Source organism: Bos grunniens, chromosome 15, assembly GCF_055505025.1.
Source record: "Bos grunniens cultivar Pamir isolate PY7600 chromosome 15, Bosgru_T2T1.0, whole genome shotgun sequence".
In the NCBI taxonomy this organism is placed as follows: Eukaryota; Metazoa; Chordata; class Mammalia; order Artiodactyla; family Bovidae; genus Bos; species Bos grunniens.
The window spans coordinates 40,821,670-40,848,110 of record NC_141179.1 but is presented as its reverse complement, the minus strand read 5'-3'; the positions used below and the strand labels follow the sequence as shown (position 1 = coordinate 40,848,110).

Below are 26,441 nucleotides of genomic sequence, written 5' to 3'. Positions count from 1 at the left end.
CAATCTGACCCCAGCAGGTACCCCCACACCTGCTCCCACCCTGCCTGGACAGTGCCCAGATGTTGCCATTCACCATCATCCTGGCCTGCATCCTCTCAATCACAAGGTTTGAGCCGCAGAATACCTTGTGTGCTCAGCGCCCACCTCTGGATCAAAGCCAAAAGGCTCAGGCCTTGTGGCTGTGCAGCCCCTCTTGGTTTTGATAGAGAAGACCTCTCAGCAGCCTAGAATCAGAAAGGGGTTTTCAGAATCCAAGCCCCTTCTCTGATGTGTCTACCCTGCCTTTCCCATCCTTGGAGGATTCCCAGGTAGCTTCACTCCTTTATCCCCACATTCTATTTCCTTTAAAACCCAATGAGCTCTCACCTGGCCAACAGCCCCACCCCCACCTCCATCCCCACCCCCATCCATGCTTGAGCCTTACCATCTACTATTAGACCTTCCACATGCGGACCTTCTGCCCAACTGACTGGGCCTTGGCTTATGCCCAGATGACCCTGAGGCTGACGCCACCTGGATCCTCACGTCAATCTCCATCAACTTTCCTGCCTCTTGGTATTCTCCTTGTGCCATCAACACTTAGTCACAGCGCTTCACTTGCCCTTGGATACTTTTTCCTTGTCTTCTGCTGTGGGTGCAAACTAGTGTGTGTGTGAGCTCTAGTCCAAACCCAGTGGTTTTTGGAAATTCCCAGCTTTCCCTGTTTTGACTACAACTCTGATCTTCATAGAGATAAGGGTCCTAGGTAACACTGGCATCTCCTGTCCGTTTGACCAAAACCAAGAGATGGAATCTACGTCTCCAAAGGGAAAGGAGCTGTAATGTGATTGATGTCCAATCATAGAGTTTAAGTAAAACTGTTTCTTCAATTAACGTGAAATTTTTCCTGTTGTTATTTAGTTGCTAAATCATGTCTGACTCTTTTGTGACCCCATGGACTGTAGCCCATCAGGTTCCTCTGTCCTTTGGATTTTCCAGGCAAGAGTACTGAAGTAGGTTGCCATTTCCTTCTCCAGTGGATCTTCCCAACCCAGGGGTCGAACCCACGTCTCCTGAATTTGGCGGGTGGACTCTTTATCACTGAGCCTTCAGGGAAGCCCAAATAGCTCCTACTATGCTTTGAATTGTGAAATTACTACTACAATTGAGGAATGATTAAGTCGTCGTTTTTTTTTTTCCCCCTCATTTTCTTTCTTGCCTGTTGCTTGAAAAACATTGCTCACAGATGTTTAAGAACATATATTAAAAGTGAATTCCAGTGAAAGGCCTGTTAATTACATTATTCAGCCTGGTTCAGTAACTCTCTTTAAAAATAACATGCGTGTTTAGGACAGGAGTGTTTTCCAGTTGTCATTTCATGAGATAAATGTGTTGGGAAATGAAGAGAGTATAAATAGATGTGAAAGTCACTTTATCTAATTGAAGATGAATGCTGAGCTTTGGGAGCTGTAGCAGAATTGAGTCCTGGTTCAAACTTGCCTCGAAAGAGATTTATGATCATGGGATATGAAGCTTCATTTCCCAGGGGCTCTCCTGGTGACCATTAACTCTTCAACTCAGTATTCCGTCTTTTTATCCAGCAGAGGCAGCTCGCAAGGTGGATGAGGGGAGAAGAAGGATGCAGCGGTTCATTTGTCCGGTCAACAAAACTAAACAGTAACCACGGCAAAGCCACTGCTCCATGCTGTGGAATTTAAAGTGCTTTGACAAACCAAGAGCCGCATTCTGTCATGAGTGTGTGATGCCAAGTGGCCTTCCCTTGGGCTTTGATGTCTTCTTTTTCTGTTTATGTCATCGAGATTTTCCAGAATGCTTTTAAAAGGGAGAATTAGGAGTAGCTCTAGCACCATGGGTTTTAGACATTATTGTTGAAGCCTGGCAGAGCCATAGTATTTGAGCTCGTTTTCTGCCTTGACCTCAGAAAACCTTTTTCCAGAAAACTGACTACTTAGGTCTCATCTGTGGTTACACACAAAAGAGATCTGGGCTAGAAATGAGGGTTCTATTGTGGCCATTGTACTGAAAGATGCTTTCCTGATGGAATACTGCAATGCCACGTGGGTTAAAATATTAAAAGGTGTATTAAACTGAATTGTTTTAATGGTTGAAATACCCTTACAGGTTGCCAGAGGGAGGCGGGGAGCTAGAGTTCTTAATGACAGACTGGAAGAATAAAATGCACTTGAACCTCAAGGTCAGATGCTGAATTCCTCCTGCAGGTGGAAACACTGCCCCTTACAGGGAAGGCCAAGTCTCATTTTTGTGATGACCTTACCCCCTAGAAACTTTCCAGGAATCCCTTATCATCAGTTCCCCACCCAAAGGATGAAAAACACCATCTGATTTCCAATTTTCCCATCTCTTATTGGAGTTTGCAACTTTCTTGACTAACAGATGGCCAGAAAATGTGTAAGCCCAAATAAAAGCAAAGCACGCCTTCACTGTGTCTTCACAAGTGTCAGTTGCTTTTTCAAATTAAAATTATGTAAATCATCCCTTGGCTGGAAGTAGGAGAATCAGATACGAAGGAAACAAGCCTAGCACTCAAGAATATTTTAGTTTGGGTTGTGTGTTGGGCTTTTTTTTTTTTTGCTTTGCTTTCCCCCCTCCCCCGCCCAGCTTTTAATGTTTCCTTTTAAAGAGAAAGAAGAGAAGAGGCATTTGGTAGAAGCATTTTGCAAGTTGCTCATTCACAAAGCTCGCCGAATTTCACCAGCAGCCAGCCTAGAATATTAGGGCTGGCAGAGACCTTAGAGGTCCTTGTTTTAATTGACTTGAAGAGGGAGGGAAAGATTCTGGAGTAAAAGACGGAAGGAGGGCCTGGCCTCTCCGGGTTTGGTGTCTTTCTTACCTCAAGGAGTTAAAAGTCTGGGGCTGAGCGTGATCAACCAGATGGTCTTTAACAGTAACATGGTTCATATTGTTTACATTATCCTCTTGCAAGTACCGTGCCTCGTTTACCTTTTATGGAATAAAGTGTGGAAAATTGACCACAGATGTAAGTAACCAAGAATGACGGGGAAGCTGTTGTTACCAGGCCTCCTCTTTTCTCTCCAACACGCCTGATCCCGAAGATAAAAATAAAGAGAGAAATGGGAGGCCGGCCGAGCAATAATTTGCCTTACCTCCACGGCTCGGATATGGGCCGCCCTCTGCTTGACATCTCCATAAATCCACGGTTGGCCTTGAGACTCCTGTGCAGGCTACCCTCACTTTCTGATTTTCCAAGTGCCATCCGGTTAAAATATCATACGACGTAAGCAGTTTTTCCATCCTGTTTGGAAAGGCAGAGGGGGCAAGTCCAACATACTGGCAGAGAGCGGTTTTGCAGCCCTCTGGTCCCTGCAGGAGAGCAGAGAGCGGCATTTTGCAGCCTGAGGGGCACAGGTCAATCCTGCCTTCCCAATGCTATGATTGCTACCTCGGCTGCAGCTGCAGGCTGGGCCCAGTGAATTAGAACTAGGCTTGCATGATTCTTGGGAAGGTGAGATCTCTGAGCTTGACAGAAGACTTGAATACCCAGAAAGGGCCCAGCTAGGAAGGAGCTTGTTGAGACAGGCCTGTGCTTTCCTTTACGGCATGCTTTTTAGGATTAGAAAGGCATTTATGTCTTTTTAAACCTTCAGAAGAATAGTCTCCCACCAAAGTCATAAACTAGATTTCCTGAAGTCCCTTTGTCCTCTCCATCTTTCTCTCTCCCAGGTTCCATTGCCAAAGCCATGTTGGCCCTCACCTTTCATCTTTCTCCGTGGCATTTGCTGCCTTTACCTGTGGCTGTGACCACCATCAGGTGACCGGACTTCTGCTCGCAGGGCAGCTGGAGGCAGGGAGGGCCACGGTGATCCGCTGGGGGACCACGGGCTGCTCTGGGCCTCTGTGAGATGGTTGCTGTGCCTCAGAGTAGAAGACCAGATTGCCTTCCCTTTATGAGGGGCCAGCATGAGATGGGACTCCACTCCTCTGCTCTCTTGTATTCTCTGTCTTCTCATTCACATCAGTGCAGCTCCCCTTCTTCCTGCCAGGCGCCTCCACTCACCCCTTCCACCAAGCTCTCTGTCTGGAGTCCTGGCTCTGCTGTCAAGAAACTCCCCACCGTCAGACCGCCTGAGCCCACTCCTCATGCACTTTCCCAGACACTCAGGCCTGTCTCTGGGACATGGCCTTTTTCCCACACTCCCCTGGTTTTCCGTGCATACTTGTAGCTCCCTGGCCTCCAGGACTCCTTTGAAACCTGCCCTGCTCTTAAGGATTAGCCCACTCTCCCTGGAGGAGGAAGTGCCAACACACACACACAGACACACACACACATACACAGACACACCCACCCACCCACACACCTTTGTTACAAGCCCCTGGAAGCATCTTGCTCACCGAGGACTTGAGCACTTGGAGTTGTCACACACGCCCTTCCTCTCTGTGAATGCAGCAACCTCCTTCCTGACCTGTCCATCAGCCGTGCAGCTCCTCTGTCCTCTTGGCATCGACAGCTACTCCATCCACTCCACCACGTGACTTTGCTCCCACTCCTGGCATCCCGAACGCTTGCCCTCTGAGCGTCCCCTCCCTGCCCACAACCGTCTGTGTCAGCACCTCTTCTAGTCCGCCATCCCCAGGAAGACGTGCTCGCCAACCTCTCGCTCCTGACCCTCGCTTCTCCCAGACCCTCAGTCCCCCACACCTCAGCCTGGTCAGCTGGAGATTATTTCAGCCACACTCTCCATTATCCTCAGTTTTCCCCACCTCCACTCCAACCCCTTTTGTTCTTTCACTGTTCCAGCTGTGCAGTCTCCAGCCTGAATCCACTCACAAGGCCTTTTTGCAGAGCCTGGCACTGGCCCACTAAGAGCTGCTGGAGATAATCTCATAAGCTGCCTGAAGGACTTGGGACAAACCCCTGACTCTTAACGTTACCCCAACCCTCAGGGCTGCCCAAATCCTTTCTCCTCAGTTATCTCCTCTTTTCCCCTTATTCAGCAAATGTCTTAAAAATCCACCTACAGCACGGCGCTTTCCCAGTTTCTAATGGTGTATCAAACTGCAGTCTTTCTGCTTCCTGTGAAATTGTTCCAGCAAAGGCTACCTATGACTTCCCAACTTCCAAATGTTCTTTCTTCATCTCATGTGATCTCTCTTCAGTGGTCAGCCTCTTGGAGTACTCCTCTTCCTTGGCTATAACAGGTATCCCTGAGGGTTCCCTGAGCACTTCATCTGTTTTTTCCCCATAGAATCTCCCTTTTCTTCCTGCTTCTTAAAAATTACAATTCCCTGAGTTCCATCCTCTGCCACCACTCCCCTCACTCCTATCCATGACCTTGATCCTGCAAGGTGGGAAAAAAGCAAATAGGGTTGATCTTCTGAAACCTTATTTCAACCCACTTCTGAAAACATCCTTCCCATTTAACACAGATGGGGAGGGAAACACTAGGTGACCATTGGTGCCTGACAGTCCGCTTCTGAGACGATGGCATGTGTCTCAGGGCTGAAAAATACTCATTTTGGTGCCAGTGCTGGTGGGCCATAGAGGGGCAAACCCATGACATCTGCAGAGGGTTTGCACTGCTGTGTTGTGGATACAATTCTCATAGGCCATCAGGAGCAATGAATGGGCAGTTCCTAGAACCTGGGGAAGAGCTGCCATTTAAAAGCTGGTGTATACAGCGGAAATGGTGCTAGGTTTAGAGTTAGGCTTTTTATTTTGAATCCTATTTTCCTCTTACCAGTTGTGTGACCTTGGGCAACTGACTTCTTTCCTGGCTGTCTCTTAGTGTTTTCATTTGTAAAATAGATAAACATTATCATCTACCCAGGATTGGGGATAAAGCATATCATAGGAAGATATCATGATTTGCTAGACTTTGTTCAGTAGGATGATTGAATTGATACAGTGGTATTCTCTTAAGTCACTACTAAGCTGACAACTTACCCCATATTACTTAGCATCCTCTTTTTATGGCACTGGCATCAAGAATTGAGGAGAGATTAAGCAGAACTTGTCCCTGGCCTCAGGCTGGTTGAAATCACACACAATACAGGTAGAGTACTTGCAGTAATCATCTCTAATCCAGGTTTCATTGAAATTGCATAGTAGGAGCTCTGAGAATAGAAAGATAAGTGCGGGCTGGAGTAGACAGGACAGGTGGCCTGCGAGAAACTGTGGCTGCTTGGAGTGGAATGTCACGTTATAAAGCAAGTAGTGAGTGATCCAGTCATAGGCTTTTTTTTTTTTTTTAATATGGATCACTTTTTAAAAAGTCTTTATTGAACTCGTTACAGTATTGCTTCTGTTTTATGCTTTGGCTTTTTGGCTGTGAGGCATGTGGGGTCTTAGCTCCCCAACCAGGGATCAAACCTATGCCTCACCTGCCTTGCAAGGTGGAATCTTAACCACTGGACCATCAGGGAGGTCCCAGTCCTGGGCTTGTATTAAAGTTAGGTAGAGAAATTAAAATTGATGCCAGAGGCCCCAGGGAGTCACTAAATATTTTTGAGTGGGAACATGAAAATGGTGTTTTCAGAAGCTTAGTTTAGCTTCCTCATATATAAGACATTTTTGATTGAGGGAATTGTGCCAAGGAGGACATTGGACAGATGGTTGCAGAACCTGATCTGAAGAAGTGCAGGGTTAGGTTGGGAAGGAAAAGATGGGAGTGCAAGCTATTTCATAAGAAAAAAAAAAATAAAAAACACCTTCAAAAAGCAATAGTGACCATTTTAATATTGTAGTTTTGGTGTGTGTTTTCCAACACTGTCAAGCAGTCATCCGATTCTCAGTGGCCACTGACCTGATGTCCTACAATTTAACTCAATTGTGATACTATCTACCTGAAAGATGCTGCTAATCCAGCAGGTTAAGGGCCTCAGTTTTACAAGGGTCTCTCATCCATACCCACTCATTTTAAATAAAACTAGACTCAAGTCCAGGTTCTTACCTATGTCTCTGACCTGTTATGGATTGAAGACTCCCACAGCCCCCTCCTCATTTCAGTTAATTTGCTAGAGTGGCTCATGGCGTTCAGGAAAACAGTTTACTTACTAGATTACCTATTTATCAGTCGTGTAGCCCAGGAACAGCCAGAGGGAAGAGATGCTTAGGGCAGGGTGTGTGGGATGGGGCTCGGAACTTCCAAGCCCTCACTGGGCGTCTCCCTCTCCCAGTACATGCATGTGCTTACTAACTGGAAGCTCTCAGAACCCCATCCTTTTTCGGTTTTTATGGAAGCTTCATTATGCAAGCGTGACTGATTAAATCATCGGCTATTTGTGATTGAACTTAATCTCCAGCCCCGCTCCCCTCCCCTGAGGTCAGGGGGTGGGGATAAGTCCCAGCCCTCTCACCTAGAAGTTGGTTCCCCTGACAACCAGCCCCCATCATTATTAACATAAATTCACCTCACTAACAGAAATTCAGGAGTGATCGAAAGGGGCTTGTAATGAGTATAAAACCTGTGTTGCTTTTATCAGGAAATTTCAGCAGTTTCCAGAGCTATGTACCAGAAATGAGAATGAAGACCAAATATATGTTTCTTATTGTAAATCACAATATCACAGAGATGAAAGCACAAAATGACTTAAAAGTAACTTTGACTTTTCTAGAACTTTGACGGGGGGTATTATGAAAATGAAGGAGAAACTATTGTGTGTGGTAAAATATACATAACAGAAATCTGGAGTGGGTTGCCATTTCCTCCTCCACGGGATCTTCCCAACACAGGGGTTTAACCCACGTCTCCTGTGGCTCCTGCATTGCAGGTGGATTCTTTATCTCTGAGCCACTGGGGAAGCAAAATATGCATAACAGAAATCTTACCATTTTAGCCATTTTTAAAGTGCACAGTTCAGTGGTATTAACTGCATTTACATTCTTGTGCCACCATCGCCACCAGAGGAGAAACTTTTTTTTAAGATTTATTTATGTATTGTTTTTGTCTGCACTGGGTCCTCATCACCGCACCTGGGCTTTCTCCGGTTGCAGAGAGCAGGGGCTCCTCTCTAGTTGCGGTGCGTGGGCTTCTCGTTGCAGTGGCTTCTCTTTCTGTGGAAAAAGGTTCTAGGCACACAGGCTTCAGTAGAAGTGTGTGGGCTCAGAAGTTGTGGTGCACCTACCTAGTTGCTCTGAGGCACAGTCCCAGACCAGGGATCAAACTTGTGTCCCCTGCATTGGCTGGAGGATTCTTTACCATTGAGCCCCTGGGAAGCCCCAGAGGAGAAACTTTTACAGCAATTTGACTCACTGTACCACCAGAGCACGTGATCAATGTGCATGCATTTTGTGTATTCTGTTACTTCAACATTTTCTACTAATTTATTTGGTCAAATATTGCAAAATACCAGTCTACAGTGATTTGGAAATTTTAAAAAGCTGGTGCTTTTCTTCAGATTGCTTGAGAAGCACTCTGCTAAAGGAATAAAAAAGAGACGGGGTGGGGGGTGGATAAATTGGGAGATTGAGACTGATATATATACACTACTATATATTAAAATAGATAACTAATAAGGACCTACTGTATAGCACAAGGAGCTCTACTCAATACTCTGTAATGACCTGTCTGGGAATAGAATCTGAAAAAGAGTGGATGTATGTGTGACTGATTTGGTGTGCTGTACAGCAGAAACCAACACAACATTGTAAATCAGCTGTCAGTTCAGTTCTGTTCAGTCGCTCAGTCGTGTCTGACTCTTTCCGACCCCATGGACTGCAGCACGCCAGGCTTCCCTATCCATCACCAACTCCCAGAGCCTACTCAAACTCATGTCCTTCGCGTTGGTGATGCCTTCCAACCATCTTATGCTCTGTTATCCCCTTCTCCTCCTGCCTTCAATCATTACCAACATCAGGGTCTTTTCCAATGAGTCGGTTCTTCACATCAGGTGGGCAAAGTATTGGAGTTTCAGCATCAGTCCTTCCAAGGAATATTCAGGACTGATTTCCTTTAGGATGGACTGGTTGGATCTCCTTGCAGTCCAAGGGACTCTCAAGAGTCTTCTCCAACACCACAGTTCAAAAACATCAGTTCCTTGATGCTCAGCTTTCTTTATACTCCACCTCTCACATCCATGCATGACTACTGGAAAAACCATAGCTTTGACTAGATGGACCTTTGCCTATCCTTCTCCAGGGGATCTTCCTGACCCAGGAATCGAACCAGGGTCTCCTGCACTGCAGGCATATTCTTTACCAACTGAGCTATCAGGGAAGCCCAAATCAACTATACCCCAATAAAAATTCATTAAAAAAAATAAAGAAAGGTATAGCATCCCTTGGAAGGAAGAGGTGGGCTATAGGAAGGGTATCTTCTACCCTCCTCTACCAGGCAAGATCCTATCTATTCTTGAAGCTCAACTCCTGGGTCCCTTCCTCTGAGAAACCTTCTCTTCCCAACCTCCCTGAAAACTCCCAGGCCTCACCAGAGATCAGTCAGCCCTCAGGTTGCTGCTGTCCCACGGACATACTTCTTTCTTTCTTTCTTTTTTATTTGGCTGTGCCAGATCTTAGCTGCAGCACGCAGGATCTTTGACCTTAGTTGTGGCATGTGAACTCTTAGTTGCAGCGTATGGGATCTAGTTTCCTGACCAGGGACTGAACTCGGGGCTCCGGCGATGGGAGTGCAGAGTTTCAGCCATGGACCAGCAGGGAAGTCCCCATGGACATATTCCCATAGCTACTGTCGTGGGACCAGGTGGACTGGCCGTCTTGGTGGTCTCCCTGCTAAAATGTGAGCTCTGCATGGATACTGAAGCCTTCTCATCTCTATGTGCACATTACCCTGCACGTAGTAGGTGTTCCGTGAAGATTTGTTCACAAGAATTAAACTGAATTTAGACAGCTGACTTAGTGGATATAGAGACGACGACATGTTGGGGTATAAAAGAAAGGATGTCAAGGCCATGCTTGGTACCAAAACTCCTTTGGGAAGGAGGAGGCCATTCATCTATTCTGAGGAAGATGTGTGGGGAAGACACAGAAGCTGATGCACAGAAGTGGAGTTGGGCAGCCTGTGTAGGGAATGTGCTGGGGAGGCAGAGAGGAAGAGGAAAAGGCAGCAGCATGGTCTGTGCTTTCCATTCACTCTTTAACCTCATACTTCTGTTGAAGCATTCATCACAGTTTCAATATCCAGTCATCAGATATACTTCAATCCTGTCACTCATTTATTCGTTTATTCAATCAGTACTCACCAAGGGCCTATTTTGTGTCCAGCTTTGTGTTACAAACTTTGCTTAATAACGCTAACCCCTGAACATCCTTTCATGGTAGGTATTTTTGTCTCTGTGTCATAGAAGCAGCTCAGGAGATTGAGTTATTTGCCTAAATTAAGGCAGCTAATCAGTAGCATATCAGGTTTTGAACCAAGGGCCTGAATCCCTCCTGCCTTGCATAATGTCACGAGGCTGGTGCTCAGTGAGTGTTCATTGGGTCGATTCCAGGAAAACTTGGACCAGAATGGGAAGAAAGGAGACAGAAGAGGCAGTTTGGGGTTAAGGGTTGGCTTATCCAGTTTGGAGGAAGATTATGAGAGAATGGGGCTAAGGTAGGCACTGTGGAGCCTAAAATGACCCATAACCCAGGAGAGAGAGGTCTGGGAGACTGTATTTTAGACCTTGTTGGGTCTCAGCCAATCCATGTCACTCCCTTGCAGTCAGCTCTGCCGCTTTTGCAAATTGTCTACCGTGGCCTCTCCACTCTACTTGAGCTGTCATTGGCTTCCTTGTTCCATTCACAGGACATTTCCACACAAAAGCCTTTTCACTTTCTGTTTCCTCTTCCCGAATGTTCTTTCCACTTTGTGTTTGCATTTCTGGCTCCTTCACATCACCCAAATATGTTAAAATGCTCCCCTCTCTGCAGGCCCATGACCACCAATTTAAAAAGAACACTTCTGGTTTCCCTGTATCCCGTGGCCCTGCTCTGCGTTTCCTTATAGCCTGTCTTTGCTGGCCTGACGAATGTATTTACTTGCCTTTTCATTGTTTCCCCTTCACTAGGCCTGAAACTGCCTTGAGCAGGAGTTTATCTTGTCTGTTGTTGTATCCCCATAGCACCTAGAACAATTCTTACAACATTGATTGCTCTCCATTCATATTTGCCGGATAAATGAGATGACCAGCGTCTCTCTCAGAATCTGAACTGAGAACACAGTGACTTTCTTGGTTGGAGTTAGGTGTGGCCCCATGGAGTCGGTCAGGCTTGGGTTGACAGCCACGTTCATCACATGTAAGCCTGGGAAGTTGGTCAAGATCAAAAGAAAAGCTAAAGGGAGAAAGAGCCAGGTGTTAGAGAAGGTTTCACGGCCAGGGGATTCTCTTTCACATCGTGGCCTAATGATATTTGTATTGGCTTCTGTATTTGTTTTGTCCATAGACTTGTCTGGGTATCTGTATTAGTTTTCTCTGACTACATCATGAACTGTCACAAATTCAACAGCTTAAAGCAACACCCATTTATTATCTCACAGTTCTATAGGTCAGAAGTCTGGGTGGGCTGGGTTCTCTGCTCAGGGTCTCAGACTGAAATCAAGGAATTGGCAGGACTGGCCTCATATCTGGAGACCCTGGGGAAGATTTCACTTCCAAGCTCATTCAGCTTATTGGCAGTCTTCAGTTCCTTGCAGTTGTAGGACTGAGGTCTCTATTTCCTCTCTAGCTTTTGGCAGGAATTGCACATAGCTTGCAGAGGCCATTCTCAGCTCCTTGACATGTGACCCCCGACTCATCAGCAAGGGAGAGCTTCCCACACATCGAATCCCTCCCACAAAGCTCTTTGAATTCCTCTTCTGCTATTAGCAGGAGAAAACTCTGCTTTTAAAGCACTCATATGATTAGATTAGGCTCACCCAGGTGATCTTCTGTTGATTAACTTAAAACCAACTAACCAGTAACCTTAATTATATCTGCAAAATCCCTTTTGCCTTTTAACCTAACATTATAGGGCATGATATAGTCACAGTCCTAGCTTTAGGGTAGGAAATCTTAAGGGCGAACTTTAGGATTCTGACTATCACAGTATTCATTTTTCTAAGCTCCTTTAATTCATTAGCTTGGAGGGCTGGTAGAAGGGGGAATCTGTTATTTGCAACTGAAAGCAATGGCAATAATTGCTCTTTATTGCAATGGCAATAATCCACAGAGGCCTGGCAGCCCAGTGAAGTGGGGGAGGTGAGTGTACAGTTATAAACTTTGTCTTCTTGACCTCTGCTAAATTGTGGTTCTTTCTTTTTCCTCTGGAATAGAGTTCAGTATATAGAGATGTGAAAGATTAGACCATCTGCCATACATCAGATGCCAAAAATAATGAAAATAGACCCTTGCCTCTAAACTCTTGGGTAGAAAACTTTTTTTCTTGTTTTAATGCTTTTCCTTGCGGATTGCTCTCCAAATGAGATCATTGGTGATCCTGAGCCTTTTCCCATGACTTAATTGATGAGGAGAGGACCGCCCAGCTAAAGCTTACAGAATACATTGGAGGTAATTGGCTTAAAGCCTACAGGCTCTTGTTGAAATGAGTGGTTTTGGTTAAAGCACACCATGCAGCCGAAAAGTATTATGTATGTATGTTTTCGTCTTGAGGTATTATCAAGAAATTCCACATAGAAAGGAATAAACTATGGTTTGGGATTGAAAAAAAAATTTTTTTAAGAAAAATGCAAGAAGTAAACTCTGTTTCCTGCAGATGTAAATCAGGGTAAATTTTAAAGCCTTTCGTGACTCAGAGAGAGGTCACCAACCAAATCTGCGGAGAGAGGCAGACTAAAACAAAACGGCTACGTTTTTTATGATTTTTCCTCCTGCTGCTTTTAGCTCTTCATTTACCCAACCTAACACAACTTTCCAGACGCTGCAGGAAATTGGAGATACGGAATTGCTGTCCACTTCACTGCCTAGCTTCAAAAAATGAATAGTCAGAGCTGAGCGTCAAAACCCAGTAAAGTGGGGATTTGAGAAAGAAAGCATACTCTGTGGCACATTGGTCGCAGTTTTCAGGATTGGGAGATGAGCGATAGAAGGATCTTCACCCCTCGGAGCCTAGTCCGACCCTTCTTTAGTGCACGGACCGACTCAGCAGCATGGGGACAGGAGGTCATCAGCTCTGCTGGATCCTACTCTTTGGAGTGAATCAGGAGCTAAGGAGGCAGCAGCTATGAATGAAGATAAGGAATCCTAGATCTTGGGTAGTACCTGGTGCCGCTGCTGGGGGACCTGGCAATTTTGAGCCTCAGTGTCAATTAGAGATCATGATGCCTAGTTAACAGGATTGTTTCAGAATTAAAGAAGATGTATGCCTAAGCTTTGTAAACCATTAAGCAAATGTAAGTGATTCTATTATATGAGCATTATTAATAGGAAGACATTGAAGTTCCTACCTAGTCCCATCCAACCTAGTCCCTAGGTTCCCATTCCATGGAGCCCAAGACAGGAATGGGAAATGCAAGGAGAGGCTTTGTGTTTTCAAGGCCAATAAATCTAACACTGGAAGCTTGAAGCTGCTTTTAAAAGGGAAAAGGGGGCAGCCACTGTGCAGCACAGAAGCCTCAGGCCCTAGACAGAAATCCAGGTCGAGCTCCAGGAGTTCAGCCCAAGAGCAGAGCTCTTGCAAGCTACCTACCAGGCTCCCTGAGGAACCAGATGCCAAGCGTGAGTCTGAGTACCCAAGGGGATAAGAACCTGAAGCTTTATGAGGGTAGAAGGCAGAGGGCTTCCATGGCCCCTAAATGAAATAGAGGTTGTTTCCATAACCAGTGGGGAGCTATCCAGGTGTTTCATGTTTCTTGTTGACTTAAGTTTTTAAAAGCATCTGTCACAAACTGTTTTTTTTTCTTGGGTAACTCCTTCCCCCTGCAGATGTAGGATTCAAAGATAGAAAGCTGAACTCTGGGCTTTTGGCAATAACTGAGTCAAGTATATTGATTGATTTTTTTATTCAACAAGAGTTTATGATGCCTGCTCTTTTTCAACCCTGTTCCAGACCCAGGGGAATCAGAGATGCAGCATAGTGAGTATTGGATGGGTGCACGTAGATACTTGGATGGAATGGAAACAGATGTGGCATAATTTTTGACTTCCCTCTCCATGCTCTCGGCCAATAGTGATTTCGTACAGTGACTGTTGCTGCTGATTTCTATCCCTAAGATGCTGATTTCTGTCCCTAAACCTTGCTTCCGTACTTTCTTCCTTTCCTCTACCTTTAAGTTCTAGCTTGAGCCCAGCTTCTCCTCCAGAGCCTTCCTAGATCTTCTCATATATGTGGATCACCACTTGCTTGTTGTCTGTGCCCCACATTTCCTGTGTTGAGATCTCATTCCTGTTTGCCTCGTCCTTTTCAGCTTGGTTTGTAGATCCTGAGCCTGGCTCAGTGGGGGCTTGTTGAGCTGAACCTAGAGATAGTCACTTCCAGCACTGTGTGTTTTGAATTTTCTGCCCTGACTTCTGTCTGCCCGTGGTTTCTCCACAGAGTGGGGGCATGTCAATGTTGCCCCCAAATGGTATAGACTTGGCAGAAGTGGAATCCACATTGTCATTGGGAACAGCTGTGGGTGAGACATAGGTCAGTAGACAAAGGAGGCATTGCAAGGTCCTCCAGGCAACACCATAAGGCAAAGTTCAAGGGCAAAGAAGAGGGGGGCCCCCACTAAAAAACATGTGGGGGACCAGGAACAGGCAGCTCAGATGATTATCACTGTGTGCTTGCAATGACTCATCCAGTTTTTATGTGTAAGGGCACTGGCCCAGTGTGTCTTAAACGTATTAGTCTGACTGTCTGGTCGAAGGAAGAAGCCACTGACTGTTGCCACATAGGTGGGCCTCCTGAGCCCCTAACCCTGGGCTGGGGGAAGAGAGAGCAGCTGGGATGGGATAGAACTAGGACAGGAAGTTTAGGATTTCAAGATCATATGAACAGCTGGATTGTAGTGCCTGGTGGCCTATCTAGGATGGAGCAGTCCTATAGTCAGTGGGTAGAGCTGAGGGGTCCTGTCCTCCAAGTAAGGGGCTCATAGAGTGGTCAAGAAGGCTGTGGTCTCGGGGAGGGCTGTGCTTCAAGATGGAAACTGAGCACTGGGATGGAGTCTGGGGAAAACTAACTGCAGTTGGAGGTTGCATATACTAACGCACCGAGGCAGCCTGGACATTGGGTGTCGAAGTTAAGGTCCCTGCATACTCCAGTTTGTGTAAAAGAAGTGAGCTAAGTGTACTCCATCCTGGGGTGAGTAACCATGGGAAGCTCTTACCACTCCTGGGCCTGAGTGGTTACGGAATTCCAGAGATAAAAAAAAAATGGTGCGCAGAGGGCCACCCAACAGCCAGAGCCTATGACCTTTGGTGATGGTGACTCCATAGCAAGAGAATCAGGAAATAACCCAAGCTCCTCTCTCTCCTGGCCTTCCCGGGCTACTTCGCATTGGTCTACTTAATCAGAGGCAGAGGGCAAGCTTGCCCACTAACACAGCCACTCTCGGGCAGAAGAGGGAGGGGGAAAATGGATCTTGAGGGGCCAACTGTAGGCTTTTGCAACATAACTAATTCTCGATCCTCCCTTCTGAGGGAACTGGCCCTACCAACAGCCTCTCTCTCCAAGAAAGGCGGGGCTCAGGATTCGTGTGAGGTGAGCCTCAGACTGAAAATCTCTGTTGCTTGGAGTTGACAGGAGCTGAGAAAAGAGGGTCTGGCGCTGTACCTTTAAAATAACAGCTTGCTCCATACGTACGGGGGCCATGTGTCCTCAATTTTCCAAGGCAGTCTCAATTTCAAATATTCTGTCCCATTTTGCCCATAAGAATACTGGCACTTGTCAGATCGTATGTTCCAATTTTTGATTCAGAAAATATGGTCACTGTATCCCTATACCACAACAAATGCCAGATGGTTAAAAAAGCTAATTTTTTATAATGGTATACTTATCCCAATTGTTGAGAAAAGACAATTTTCTGAATATTGAAGCAATTGAAGAAATTATCAATGACAAGTTTGATGGGTTCGATTACATTTTTAAAAATCACCTTTTTTCTTTTTTCTGTACAAAGAAAACCAGCAAAGCTAAAAGGTAAATGGAGAAGCAACAGATTGGGGAAGTAGTTACAATAAACATAACAGCTAAAACTCACCATCCAGACACTTTGGAGAATTTTATATAAATTTTAAAGGGTACAATCAAGACTTCATTGGACAGATGGTCAAAGGATATGAGTAGATAATTCACACAAGAAAAACATTCACTGTAAACAAATCCCAGGGAGGTAATTTAATATGTTCAAGTTAAAACAACTGTGAGTTACCATTTCACACCTATGTATATTATAAAAAATAAATAAAAGCTATAAAATATAATGTGAACAGGGCTTTGTAGGAACATGCACATTGCAGAAGGCATCAATATTTCTTTTTCTTTTCCCCTTCCTAGAGGACAGTATGGAGATATGTTAAATATATCAGGACACAAAAGCAATCCCTGACTGACTCAGCAATTCCACTTTTGGAAATATAGCCCAAGAAAATTATTAGAAAAACTATTATTATTAAATTAAAAGTATTATTAGAAAAAAGTATATATACTGTATTGTATATTATATGTGCACACCCTTGATACAACATAGGTTTGAACTGCATGGGTTCACTCACAAAGATTTTTTTCAAAAGATATGTATTGCAGTATTACATGACCTGCAGTTGGTTGAATTCTTGGATGCAGAACTTCAAATATTGAGGACTGACTATAAAGTTATATTCTATTTTTGACTAAGGAGAGGATGGATACCTCTAACCCCCGTGTTGTTCAAGGGTTAACTGTACATATGCACATAAGCACACACACACTTTTACCTGAGACAACCCAATTTACCAACAACTGTGTGATGACTGAAATATAATAGTCTAGAATAAGTATTATATTATTAAAATATCAAATATATTCACTTTGTAGACATGCTGCTAAGTCACTTAGTCGTGTCCAACTCTGTGTGACCCCATAGACAGCAGCCCACCAGGCTCCCCCGTCCCTGGGATTCTCCAGGCAAGAACACTGGAGTGGGTTGCCATTTCCTTCTCCAATGCATGAAAGTGAAAAGTGAAAGTGAAGTCGCTCAGTTGTGTCCGACTCTAAGCGACCCCATGAACCGCAGCCCACCAGGCTCCTCTGCCCATGGGATTTTCCAGGCAAGGGTACTGGAGTAGGGTGCCATTGCCTATGAGAGAAGGTATATTTTAAAATGTTAAGTTTTGAAAAAGTGCAATGAAACTCTGGCAATAATGATGTGGTCATGTGAAAGCTGCTGCTGCTGCTAAGTCGCTTCAGTCGTGTCCGACTCTGTGCGACCCCGGAGACGGCAACCCACCAGGCTCCCCTGTCCCTGGGATTCTCCAGGCAAGAACACTGGAGTGGGTTGCCATTTCCTTCTCCAATGTATGAAAGTGGAAAGTGAAAGTGAAGTCGCTCAGTCGTGTCCGACTCCTTGCGACCCCATGGACTGCAGCCTACCAGGCTCCTCTGTCCATGGGATTTTCCAGGCAAGAGTATTGGAGTGGGGTGCCATCTCCTTCTCCGATGTGAAAGCTAGTTTTGTCCAATTATAAGGATCAGATAAGAGTCTAAACTGTGCTGTTCATCAGTTTTCTAAGGTAAAAGTGTATTCTGTGGTTTCTGGCTCATTATTCATTATTGCTGATTTTAGATATTCTAAATGTAGCCTGTTCACCATAAAAATAATGAGTAAAGTAAGAATAAGGCTCTGACTCCTACTGGTTTGTAGATTGAGTGTCAAGGGTGATGCTGGTTACTTCTTCAAATGTATCTCCATACAGAAGGGGTGGTGGTGGTGTTCAGTCGCTCAGTCGTGCCCGACTCTTTTGCAACCCCGTGGACTGTAGTTTGCCATGCTCCACTGTCCATGGGATTCTCCAGACAAGAATACTAGAGTGGGTTGCCATTTCCTTCTCCTGGGGATCTTCATGACCCAGGGGATCAAGACCTTCTTGACTGCATTGGCAGGCAGATTCTTTACCACTGAGCCACCAAGGAAGCCCACAGGAGGGGTGGCCACTTCCTATTTAATGCTGTATTCCTCGCCTCTGGAACCCTCTGTTCCCTGTCTCTCTTCTCTCCCTCTTGATTCTGATCTGTGAATACCGATGCACCTGGTTCTAGTAGGTGATGAGGCTCCGTGTGTGTGGTACTCAAATCCTTGAACATAGCCATTTAAACTCAACCGTGAAGTCGCTTCAGGTCCATCCGTGTAAAGGTCAATCTAGTTACTGTCCTCCACTGCAGGAAAAAGACAATTCAATCTCTAGTGTATGTTTCTGTGGTATTTTTAAAGCCTTAAATGCTAATCTGTTAAAAATACGGGTGGGGAGTTCATTGTGCAAATGTGAAACTTACAAATGCCAATCCCTGTGTTCCTCCTGTGAACCATCGGCCAGTGTCTAGCTGACTCCTTGATCTCTGGCAGCAGGGAGAGAGGGACTGGGGCACGCAGCTGAACCCCAAGCCCTGGAGGTAGCATCCCAGTCTGCTTGGGTGCATAGACTTCCTCCGGGAAACCCAGGGCCCTCTGGTACCTTGCTCACTGAGACAGTGACTCCCATAAACATGTAATAAGTTCTTGTATGCAGACCCCTTGAGAGTGTTTGTGGAAATTCCACCTTTCATTTTCTGTGTGACCTTGAGGAAAGCACTTGAAACCTGAATTCTCATAGCAGAAAAAGCATAGGAGAGGAGGCTGAGGAAAGCTTGTGTGAGTGCTCTGAGTTCAGTCACTAGCCCTGAAAGTAGATGCCATACATATACTAGGAAAATTTATAAAAAGCGGAAGAAAGGATAGAAACCCCATAGAGCTCCAATTATCCATCAAAAGGACTACTCCTGGTTGTCAAGGAAATGAGCATAAGTTTTGAAGTCAGCTGGACCAGTGTTAACCTAACTGATGCCTCATTGCCTCTCCTCCTCACACCGAAACTGTTAATGATGGTATCTACCTCTTGGAGTGCTTGTGAGTTAAAATTAAATAATCTTGTAATGAACATAAATGAATGTATGATACAAAATAAACCTTCCATAAGAGTTAGTTCTCTTCCCCTTCTCTCCCATAGGTTATCTTGCATACAGGAGGTATTTGGTTTATAGTATATATACACTGTATGATAATTGAGTCATATGTAGAGAGTGACAGTCTGATTCACCTGCCACACAACAGAGATAACCAAACACTAGGAATACGATCTCTCTTGGCCATAGTGCGTCATGGCCAGCTACAAACAACAGAAGGAAGAAGGCAGAAAGAGATGGGATATGGATGTGACTCTTCTCAGGGATAGGAGTGCAGTCTCTGAGCGCAGTACTGGTCCACATACTAACATGAAGATGCAGTCTGTCCAGCATGGGATACAGTAATCTCTGATCACCATTCCCCAAAACCAACAGCAACAAATAGTGTCCAACACGAAGTAGTGGGATGTCCCAGTGGGTAGACGGAGCATAGCAGCAGGAACTTGGGGGAGTGATGCTCAGATGTGCAGAAAAGCAGATGGTAGTCTTGGGACACATTTAGCCCTAGACACTGGGGAGGGGTTCTTGGACCAGGATTCATCAACAGGGACTAAGGCAGAAGGTCAACAATAAGAACTTTGATAACAGACTGGATAATGAACTCTGTCTGGTACTAGAATGAAGCTCTGTTTTGGGGTCAGATGATCATGCTCTTGAGCCCAGGACAATCTCAGATCAAGTTGGAATGCTGGAAACTGAGGCAGGACTGAGTCACAGATGACAGTCAGTTGGTCCAAGTCATGAGGATGGGATGGGATGCAGCAGCTGGGAGCCAGAGTGGACCAAACCCTGTTCCTCTTGAAAGCGGACTCACTTGCTGCCACTTGGTTAAACTTTGGGCTAGTCTCCACAGATGTCAATGGAAATTGCTCCAGAGTTTTCCGAGGATGCCCCAGAAGTTTCCCTTTCCCTGCTCCTTTCTCTTTATTCTCTCCCCAGCTTATCTAAATCTGTGTGGGTAACATTTAGCCAAGAAGCTCTAGCAGGATTTTGGTGAGAGGAGGGAACTAACTGTAGGTAATGGAAAATTATATTCAGTGTATTATGGTTGCTTTAATTGGGGCTTAGTCATAATGCTTAATTCATTTCTAAATCTGAAATCTCACTAAAGTGAATTTTCTGTTTAGCAAGAGGGATCTGGATTCAAGATGGTCATGAAGCACCATTGCGGCCCCTCTTGAAGCAGCCTTCCCTGACTTTCTGTTGAAGGGCTCCCTCATGGACTTACTGTTTCTCTTCTCCTTTTGACCACAGACTCTAACTCTGCATTGTCTCCCTTCCTCTCGGTGTGTTATACTTTCCAGCTAGACCAGTGGTTTTTTTTATGGGGGCGATTTTTCCTCTCAGGGGACATTAGGCAATGTCTGGAGACATTTTTGATTGTCGTGACGGTGGGGGTGGATGCTCTTGGCATTAGAGGGTAGAAGGCCAGGCTAATACTAAAAGCCCTACATTGCACAGGACAGCCCCCAACAACAAAGACTGATCCAGTCCAAAACATCAATAGTGGCTCTGTTGAGAAACCCTGGTCTAGATTGTAAGCCTGTTATGAGCTGACGTGATGTCTTAGATTCTGGCAAAATAATAATCACCACTAGCAACTAACATTTATCAAACTTTTACTATGTGCCAGGCATTGTTCCAAACACTTTCTACATATTAGCTCATTTAATCTTTTTTTGTTAGGAATGATTGTTATCCCGTTATACAGATGGGGGACCTGAAACGTGAGAAAATTAACTTACTAAAGGTCACACAGCCAGTAGCTGGTGAAGACCCTCACTAACAGTAAGAATAGTAGTACTAATAACAGTGGACTTTTTATTAATTTTTAGCAAGCCAAGGGCTTTGTATATTTTGTTTCATCTTTGCCAGAACCTCTGGCAATAGAAGTCATTTAAGGTTTGCAGAACCTAGGTCTCAGTTGAACTTGCCTTGTTTGTTTGTTTTTGTTTTTTAATTAATTTATTTTTAATTGAAAGATAATTGCTTTACAGAATTTTGTTGTTTTCTTTCAAACCTCAACATGAATCAGCCATAGTTATACGTATATCCTCTCCCCTTTAAACCTCCCTCCCATCTCCCTCACCATCCCACCCCTCTAGGTTGATACAGAGCCCCTGTTTGAGTTCCCTGAGATGTACAGCACATTCCCATTGGCTGTCTGTTTTACATATGGTAATGTGGGAACTTACCCTGTTTTTATGAATGTGTATGTTTTTAAACTTAGTGTTTCTCTCCCCCACTGCACTGTAATCCTAAGACTGCAAGGCTCTTACTGCCGTCCTGCTCCCGGAGTGGCCTCTGTATTCAGCTTGAGTTCTGGCAGTGGTGCGCGCTCCGTAAGCGATTAAGGGGCGAGAGAATGAAATGGCAGAGTGCTGGATGCCCATAGATGGGCCTGCTGAGACCTAGCTGTGGCTTGGCAGCTGTGCCATGTTTTCTCTGCCCTGGAGCTTTCCTCTGATTCTTTCCCTCCACTGGACCTCAAAGCTGCCCCGTGAAAGGGTCTGGTCCTTATCACCATATAGAGTCCAAAGAGTGTTGGGGACGGGCTAAGAGTTTTCACTGTCTGGCCTCTCCTGGGCCTTGTCAAAACAAGCAGGGGCATCTTATTGTTTATAGGAGCTAAAAATCATGACCGTGTTAAACCCAAGATTGTCAGGCTCCTTTGGACGTTTTTACAACCCACTCTCAGACGAGGGATGGTCTTTCTTGTGGCTGGATATCAAGTCCCTACGTAATGAAATTTGATGCCATATGATGCTAGGTAGAGATACTTCTTTTTCTTTCTGATATCTGGACATTTTCAGAACTTAGATAATTTTATCCTATTTACATCAAACATGCAGGTAACTCTAGACTTTTATATCTGTATTATTTCTGGGGAGGTCTAATATGATTATGAATGACAGTAATTGACATTACATGCTTTGATTAAATTTCCTTTGCTGTGAATCAAAACCTTCTAGCCCAGTCCTGCAGTGCTATTTCTGGACTTCTCTTTTACATACTCTGATGCGTTAGGCAGCAAGTATGACACAAATTCACCGTCATAAATTCTGCATCCCATAGATTAAATGAGATAGGGCATGCAAGGTTGACTTAATGTGAGCCACATGATAATTAATCAAAAATGTTAGTTGAATTGCTTACTTTATGCCTTTTAGGTGTACACTATTTGATGAATTATAGTGTTTCTTGAATGATAATCGTAAAGCTGATGTTTATGAGCTGGCTGTTTACAGATGATCATGGATAGCATAGTAATTACATCCCAGGATTTTTCTCCTTCCAGGGTTTTCAGGTGGTCAGTAGGACCTTAGAGGAAACTACCCCAGATAGCCTCCTGCCTCCTCATCCCCTAAACAACAGCGGCAAACTCAGTCATCACCTGGTCAGCCTGCTAGAGAGGGATAGAGGGGAGGGAGGGTCTGGATCAGTTACTTGATCCTGACCGCCTCTCCCCTTCATTTGGGTGCACAAAGCATGTTGCTTTGGAAAATGCACCGTAGCATTTCCAGGTGTCCAGTGCTCCTGGCCTTTGAGCGTCCTCGGGCCCCTCTGCAGCGCTGTCTCCACCACAATCCATACTTTGATCTTTGCGGTCAGATAGAATAGGAAGTAAAAGTCCTCTGCTTAATTGGCCATGGCATCTCCTGCCAGCCTAGGGATTTTTCCCAGGACTGACTCTCAGTGAAGCCATCTCTGTCTCTTTGTTAAGTCTCTCCCCACCCCTGGGGCAGAGTGATTTGGACACAGGGTCCTGGAGGACTGATCGCAGTGGTGGGCATCCCCACCAATGCCTCATGAGTTGGCATCTTGGGAACCTGTCCTGAGTCTCTGCAGTACTCTACTAAGGTGCAAATGAACTTGTCCCAGCATCTGAGGAGTCCACTGGGCCAGTGCCAGTACTGGATCACCTCCCAGCTTAATCTGGGAGTGAAACAGGTGCACAGGCCACCCCTCACCCCTAGCCAAGCCTTTGCCTTAAGCCATCTAGCCAACAAACCCAATGGGCCATGTTGGCAAATGTTCAAATACAAGAACATTTTCTTCTTGGCCTTAATGCACGTCTAAGATGATAAGTTCATGCCTGGAAATGTCTATGTAGATACCTTCCCATCTGCATTACCTAACTGTGGGTTTAGGTTATCCTTCCTGAGATAAGACTTGAAAGCACAGCACAGCCCTCATGCTGTGTCTGGGGCAGCTTTAGGTCTCCCAGCTATACCCATACTTTGCTGTGCTTAAAGAGATGCTTATGACCTTGAGTCTGTGGGCAGGCTAAGGAATTTCAGGTCCCCCCAGATGAGACTCACTTCTCAGTAGTCTAAGCATCAACCCCTTGAAAACACCCTACCCAGCTCTGACTGAGGTGTATACCCAGCCTAAACAGAAAAAAACAGGCACTCCAGATTTCTAGTTGCCAAGAGGCAAGCGCTAGAATCCTGTTTGCTTTGCAGCAGGTCTGTGAGTCCCATGTGGCATCATATTAAATTATATAGGCAGCCACTTGTTCTCAACTGATGCACTGAGCTGAGAGTTGTGGGTTGAGCAGGCAGCCTTCTCCTCGGGAAATGGCTGAAAAGATGCTGTAGCTCCACAGACCTCCGGACCTTGGAAACTGGGCCTGAAAGCAAAGGAGTGAGGGCCACCGCAGGGAGACCTCAGCTCTGGGCAGAAGATACCATGATTGTGGCTGAAATCCTAGACCATGGGCTGCGGGGCACTTTGCCCTAAAGGTGGGTCAGAGTCTGGGCGAAGTTGGATGTGCTGTGGTAGGCGTGGTTCTCTGCTGGGGGTGCCCTGGCCACCTCCTGGTTGCATCTCTTGTGTTTGGGCTTCTGAGATGGCAGATGCCCCTCCTCTTGCCTCTCAAGGTTTATTGTGTCAATCTGACCTGCCTTAGCCTAGCTCTGTGGTTAGAGAGAGCTCTGGAGGGATGGGGTGTGTAGGTGGGGGAGAGTGTGTGGGGTGTGTGTAAGGTGTTTAGAGGTTGGGGTGGGAAAAAGAAGATGAACATGGAAATAAAAGAATGAAGGACTTTAGAAAGAAAAGATCTACCTAATTTTACTGCTTGCTGTCCTCTGCTCCCTTGTAAAGGTAAATCTAAGCATGCATTCTGAAAGTGTAGTGAGAAGCTTTTGGCTTCTGTGAGGTATTAGCCTGCTAAATGCTTTTCCTGAGACCTAACAGCCAGCTCTGCTCAGTAGCTGGAGCAGGGAGGGTGTTGTAATTCTCATTAGTGACTGTAATATCAACTGGACAAATATCTTACTTCAAGAGCTCGTAATTACTGATGCCTAATGGACCTTTGAAATTCTCCCAAATAGTTTGGGATAAATAGATAAAGGCAAGGACTGAAATGGGTTTGACTGATGTGCATGCAAGTCCTTGGCAAGACTTTCCACTCGGTTTCCTCTCAGATTAAACATGGCTTGAACCTAAACATGTTTGGGTTTATGCCTGAGCTGAAATTCCTCCCCATGGATCTTGATAGGTTAAAGATTACATCAGTTTCGGCTCTTGGATCTGGGTTCTGAAAAGACCACAACTAAAAGGAGTAAAAAAGGTAGCTGTGAGCAACGTTTAGTCAACGTGGGAGCCCGAGGGATGGCTGTGTTGACAGTCTCCTTGGCTCCCCTGAAGATGTGCAGGGGGGACCTGACTCCTCCTGGGGGCCCACAGTGCTTTTATAACAGATTCACAGCTGGTTGATGAATCGATGGACCCCAGAGTCACTCATTTGCACCCTCTGGGAAAGCACTTGTGTTGAAAGTCCCAGCATCTCTCGGGGGAAAGAAGGAGACTTGAGGGATCCTGAAGTTACAGCTGACCCTGGGATGCTCCAGAGCAGAGCTGGGTATCAAAATTGGGGCAGGGGTTGGAGCAGACACAGAGGGAAGGAAGGGGATGGAGGGAAAAGAACCCAGGCTGATGCTGAGTGAGAGGCATTTTGTTGTTTCATTTAAGACATTGTGGAGACCATTGAAAAGGATGATTTTCCCCTTTATTTACTAGATATTTATATATGTTTTCCTTATATTAATTGCCACGTAATATATTGTATTACATGTCCCTGAGACTGTTATTATGGATTTTTAGAATGAAGTTGTTCTCCATTAAGAATATTAATCATGCTTACCCTATTAATTCCATTTTTTGTTTCCAGATTGACCTTATTCTTACTTGCTTGACCTGATCTGCCTCCTTAGTTTATAAAACAAGCCTGTGGTTTCCTTCGGCTTTTCTTCACCCAGAATCTAGTTCTTCAGTACCATGAAACACACACACACACACACACACACACACACGAACTTCTTGCTGTAGAAAACTTCTGACAGATACTAAAGTAGAAAGAATAGCATGGGACACACCCTCAAGCCCATCACTCTCTTCTGCAAGGATTAATCCACGGCCAACCTTGTTTCATGTATACCTCCCATCTGACCCTCAGCCCCCACCAGAAGATTCTTTTGCAGTGAATCCCAAGTATACCATTTCAGTATTTTTATTTCCGTTATAGCTCTTAAAGATAAGGGTTTTTTTTTTTTTCAAAAAAAGAGAAACACAATTATTATATTACATGTAGATAAAAGTCTAGTAATTTCTTAACATGTTTAGCTATTCAGTCTCATAATTTTGATCATTTTTTATTTTTAGTTTGTTGAAATCAAGATCAAAATAAGACCCATGCCTGGCAATTAATTGATATTATACCAGATCTCATTTATTCCTTGAAATATATTTATTGAAGAAACTCATTGAGTTCCCACAGTCTAGATTTCGCTAGCTGTGTCTTGACGGTGTCAGTTAATGTGTTCGTCTGTCCCCTGTATCTCCGGAGAATTGAGAGGCAGACCTAGAACTGATGGTTGTGTGTCCCTTTGGGGGCAGGAGGAAGGAGAGGCACGATGTCTGGTTGTCACTGGTTTGTCAGGATCCATTACTGCTCATTGCCTGGAAACCTTCATTCATTAGGGGTTTCCAGATCATCGTGTTCTAATTCATCTGTTCTATCATCATTTATCAGCTGAAATGCCTTATAAGGATAAATGTGGCCTCATTAAGCATTTGATCAATGCAAGTATGGTTTGATTTAAAGAGAGAGGATAAACATCAGATATTTTCTCTTTATTCATCAGTTTTCGGAATGAAGGGGTTTCCTAGCATCTTCCAGAGGTGACAGAGAGGTGTTGAGTTCTGTTTTTCTGCATCATTATTGACTCGTGGATTTAACTATATTTGATGTATTTGGACCCCTTGCCGTTATCCATGTTGATGCTTTAACTTTTCAGTCTTTGGCCAGTGAAAGCCTCTTGGATATGATCTTAATCTGGTGCAAGTTCATACCTAACTGATTTCTAGCAATAAGATGCTCCAGGCTCATCTTATATATTTTCTGCCT

The 26,441-nt window shown here is 44.9% G+C and overlaps 1 protein-coding gene across 2 annotated transcripts in view; it reads left to right on the top strand.

Annotated features, from left to right (window-relative positions):
* PARVA (parvin alpha) overlaps window positions 1–26,441 on the top strand; it is a 179,548-nt gene that overhangs the window by 63,749 nt on the left and 89,358 nt on the right. The window contains exon 2 of one of the 2 annotated variants that reach the window (XM_086340001.1): window positions 1,581–23,775. The exons of the other annotated variant lie outside the window; for it this stretch is intronic. Coding sequence (XP_086196127.1) covers window positions 23,748–23,775 — 28 coding nt within the window. The 5' untranslated portion in view covers window positions 1,581–23,747. The remainder of the gene's footprint in view (window positions 1–1,580; window positions 23,776–26,441) is intronic. 2 annotated transcript variants of the gene reach the window in all.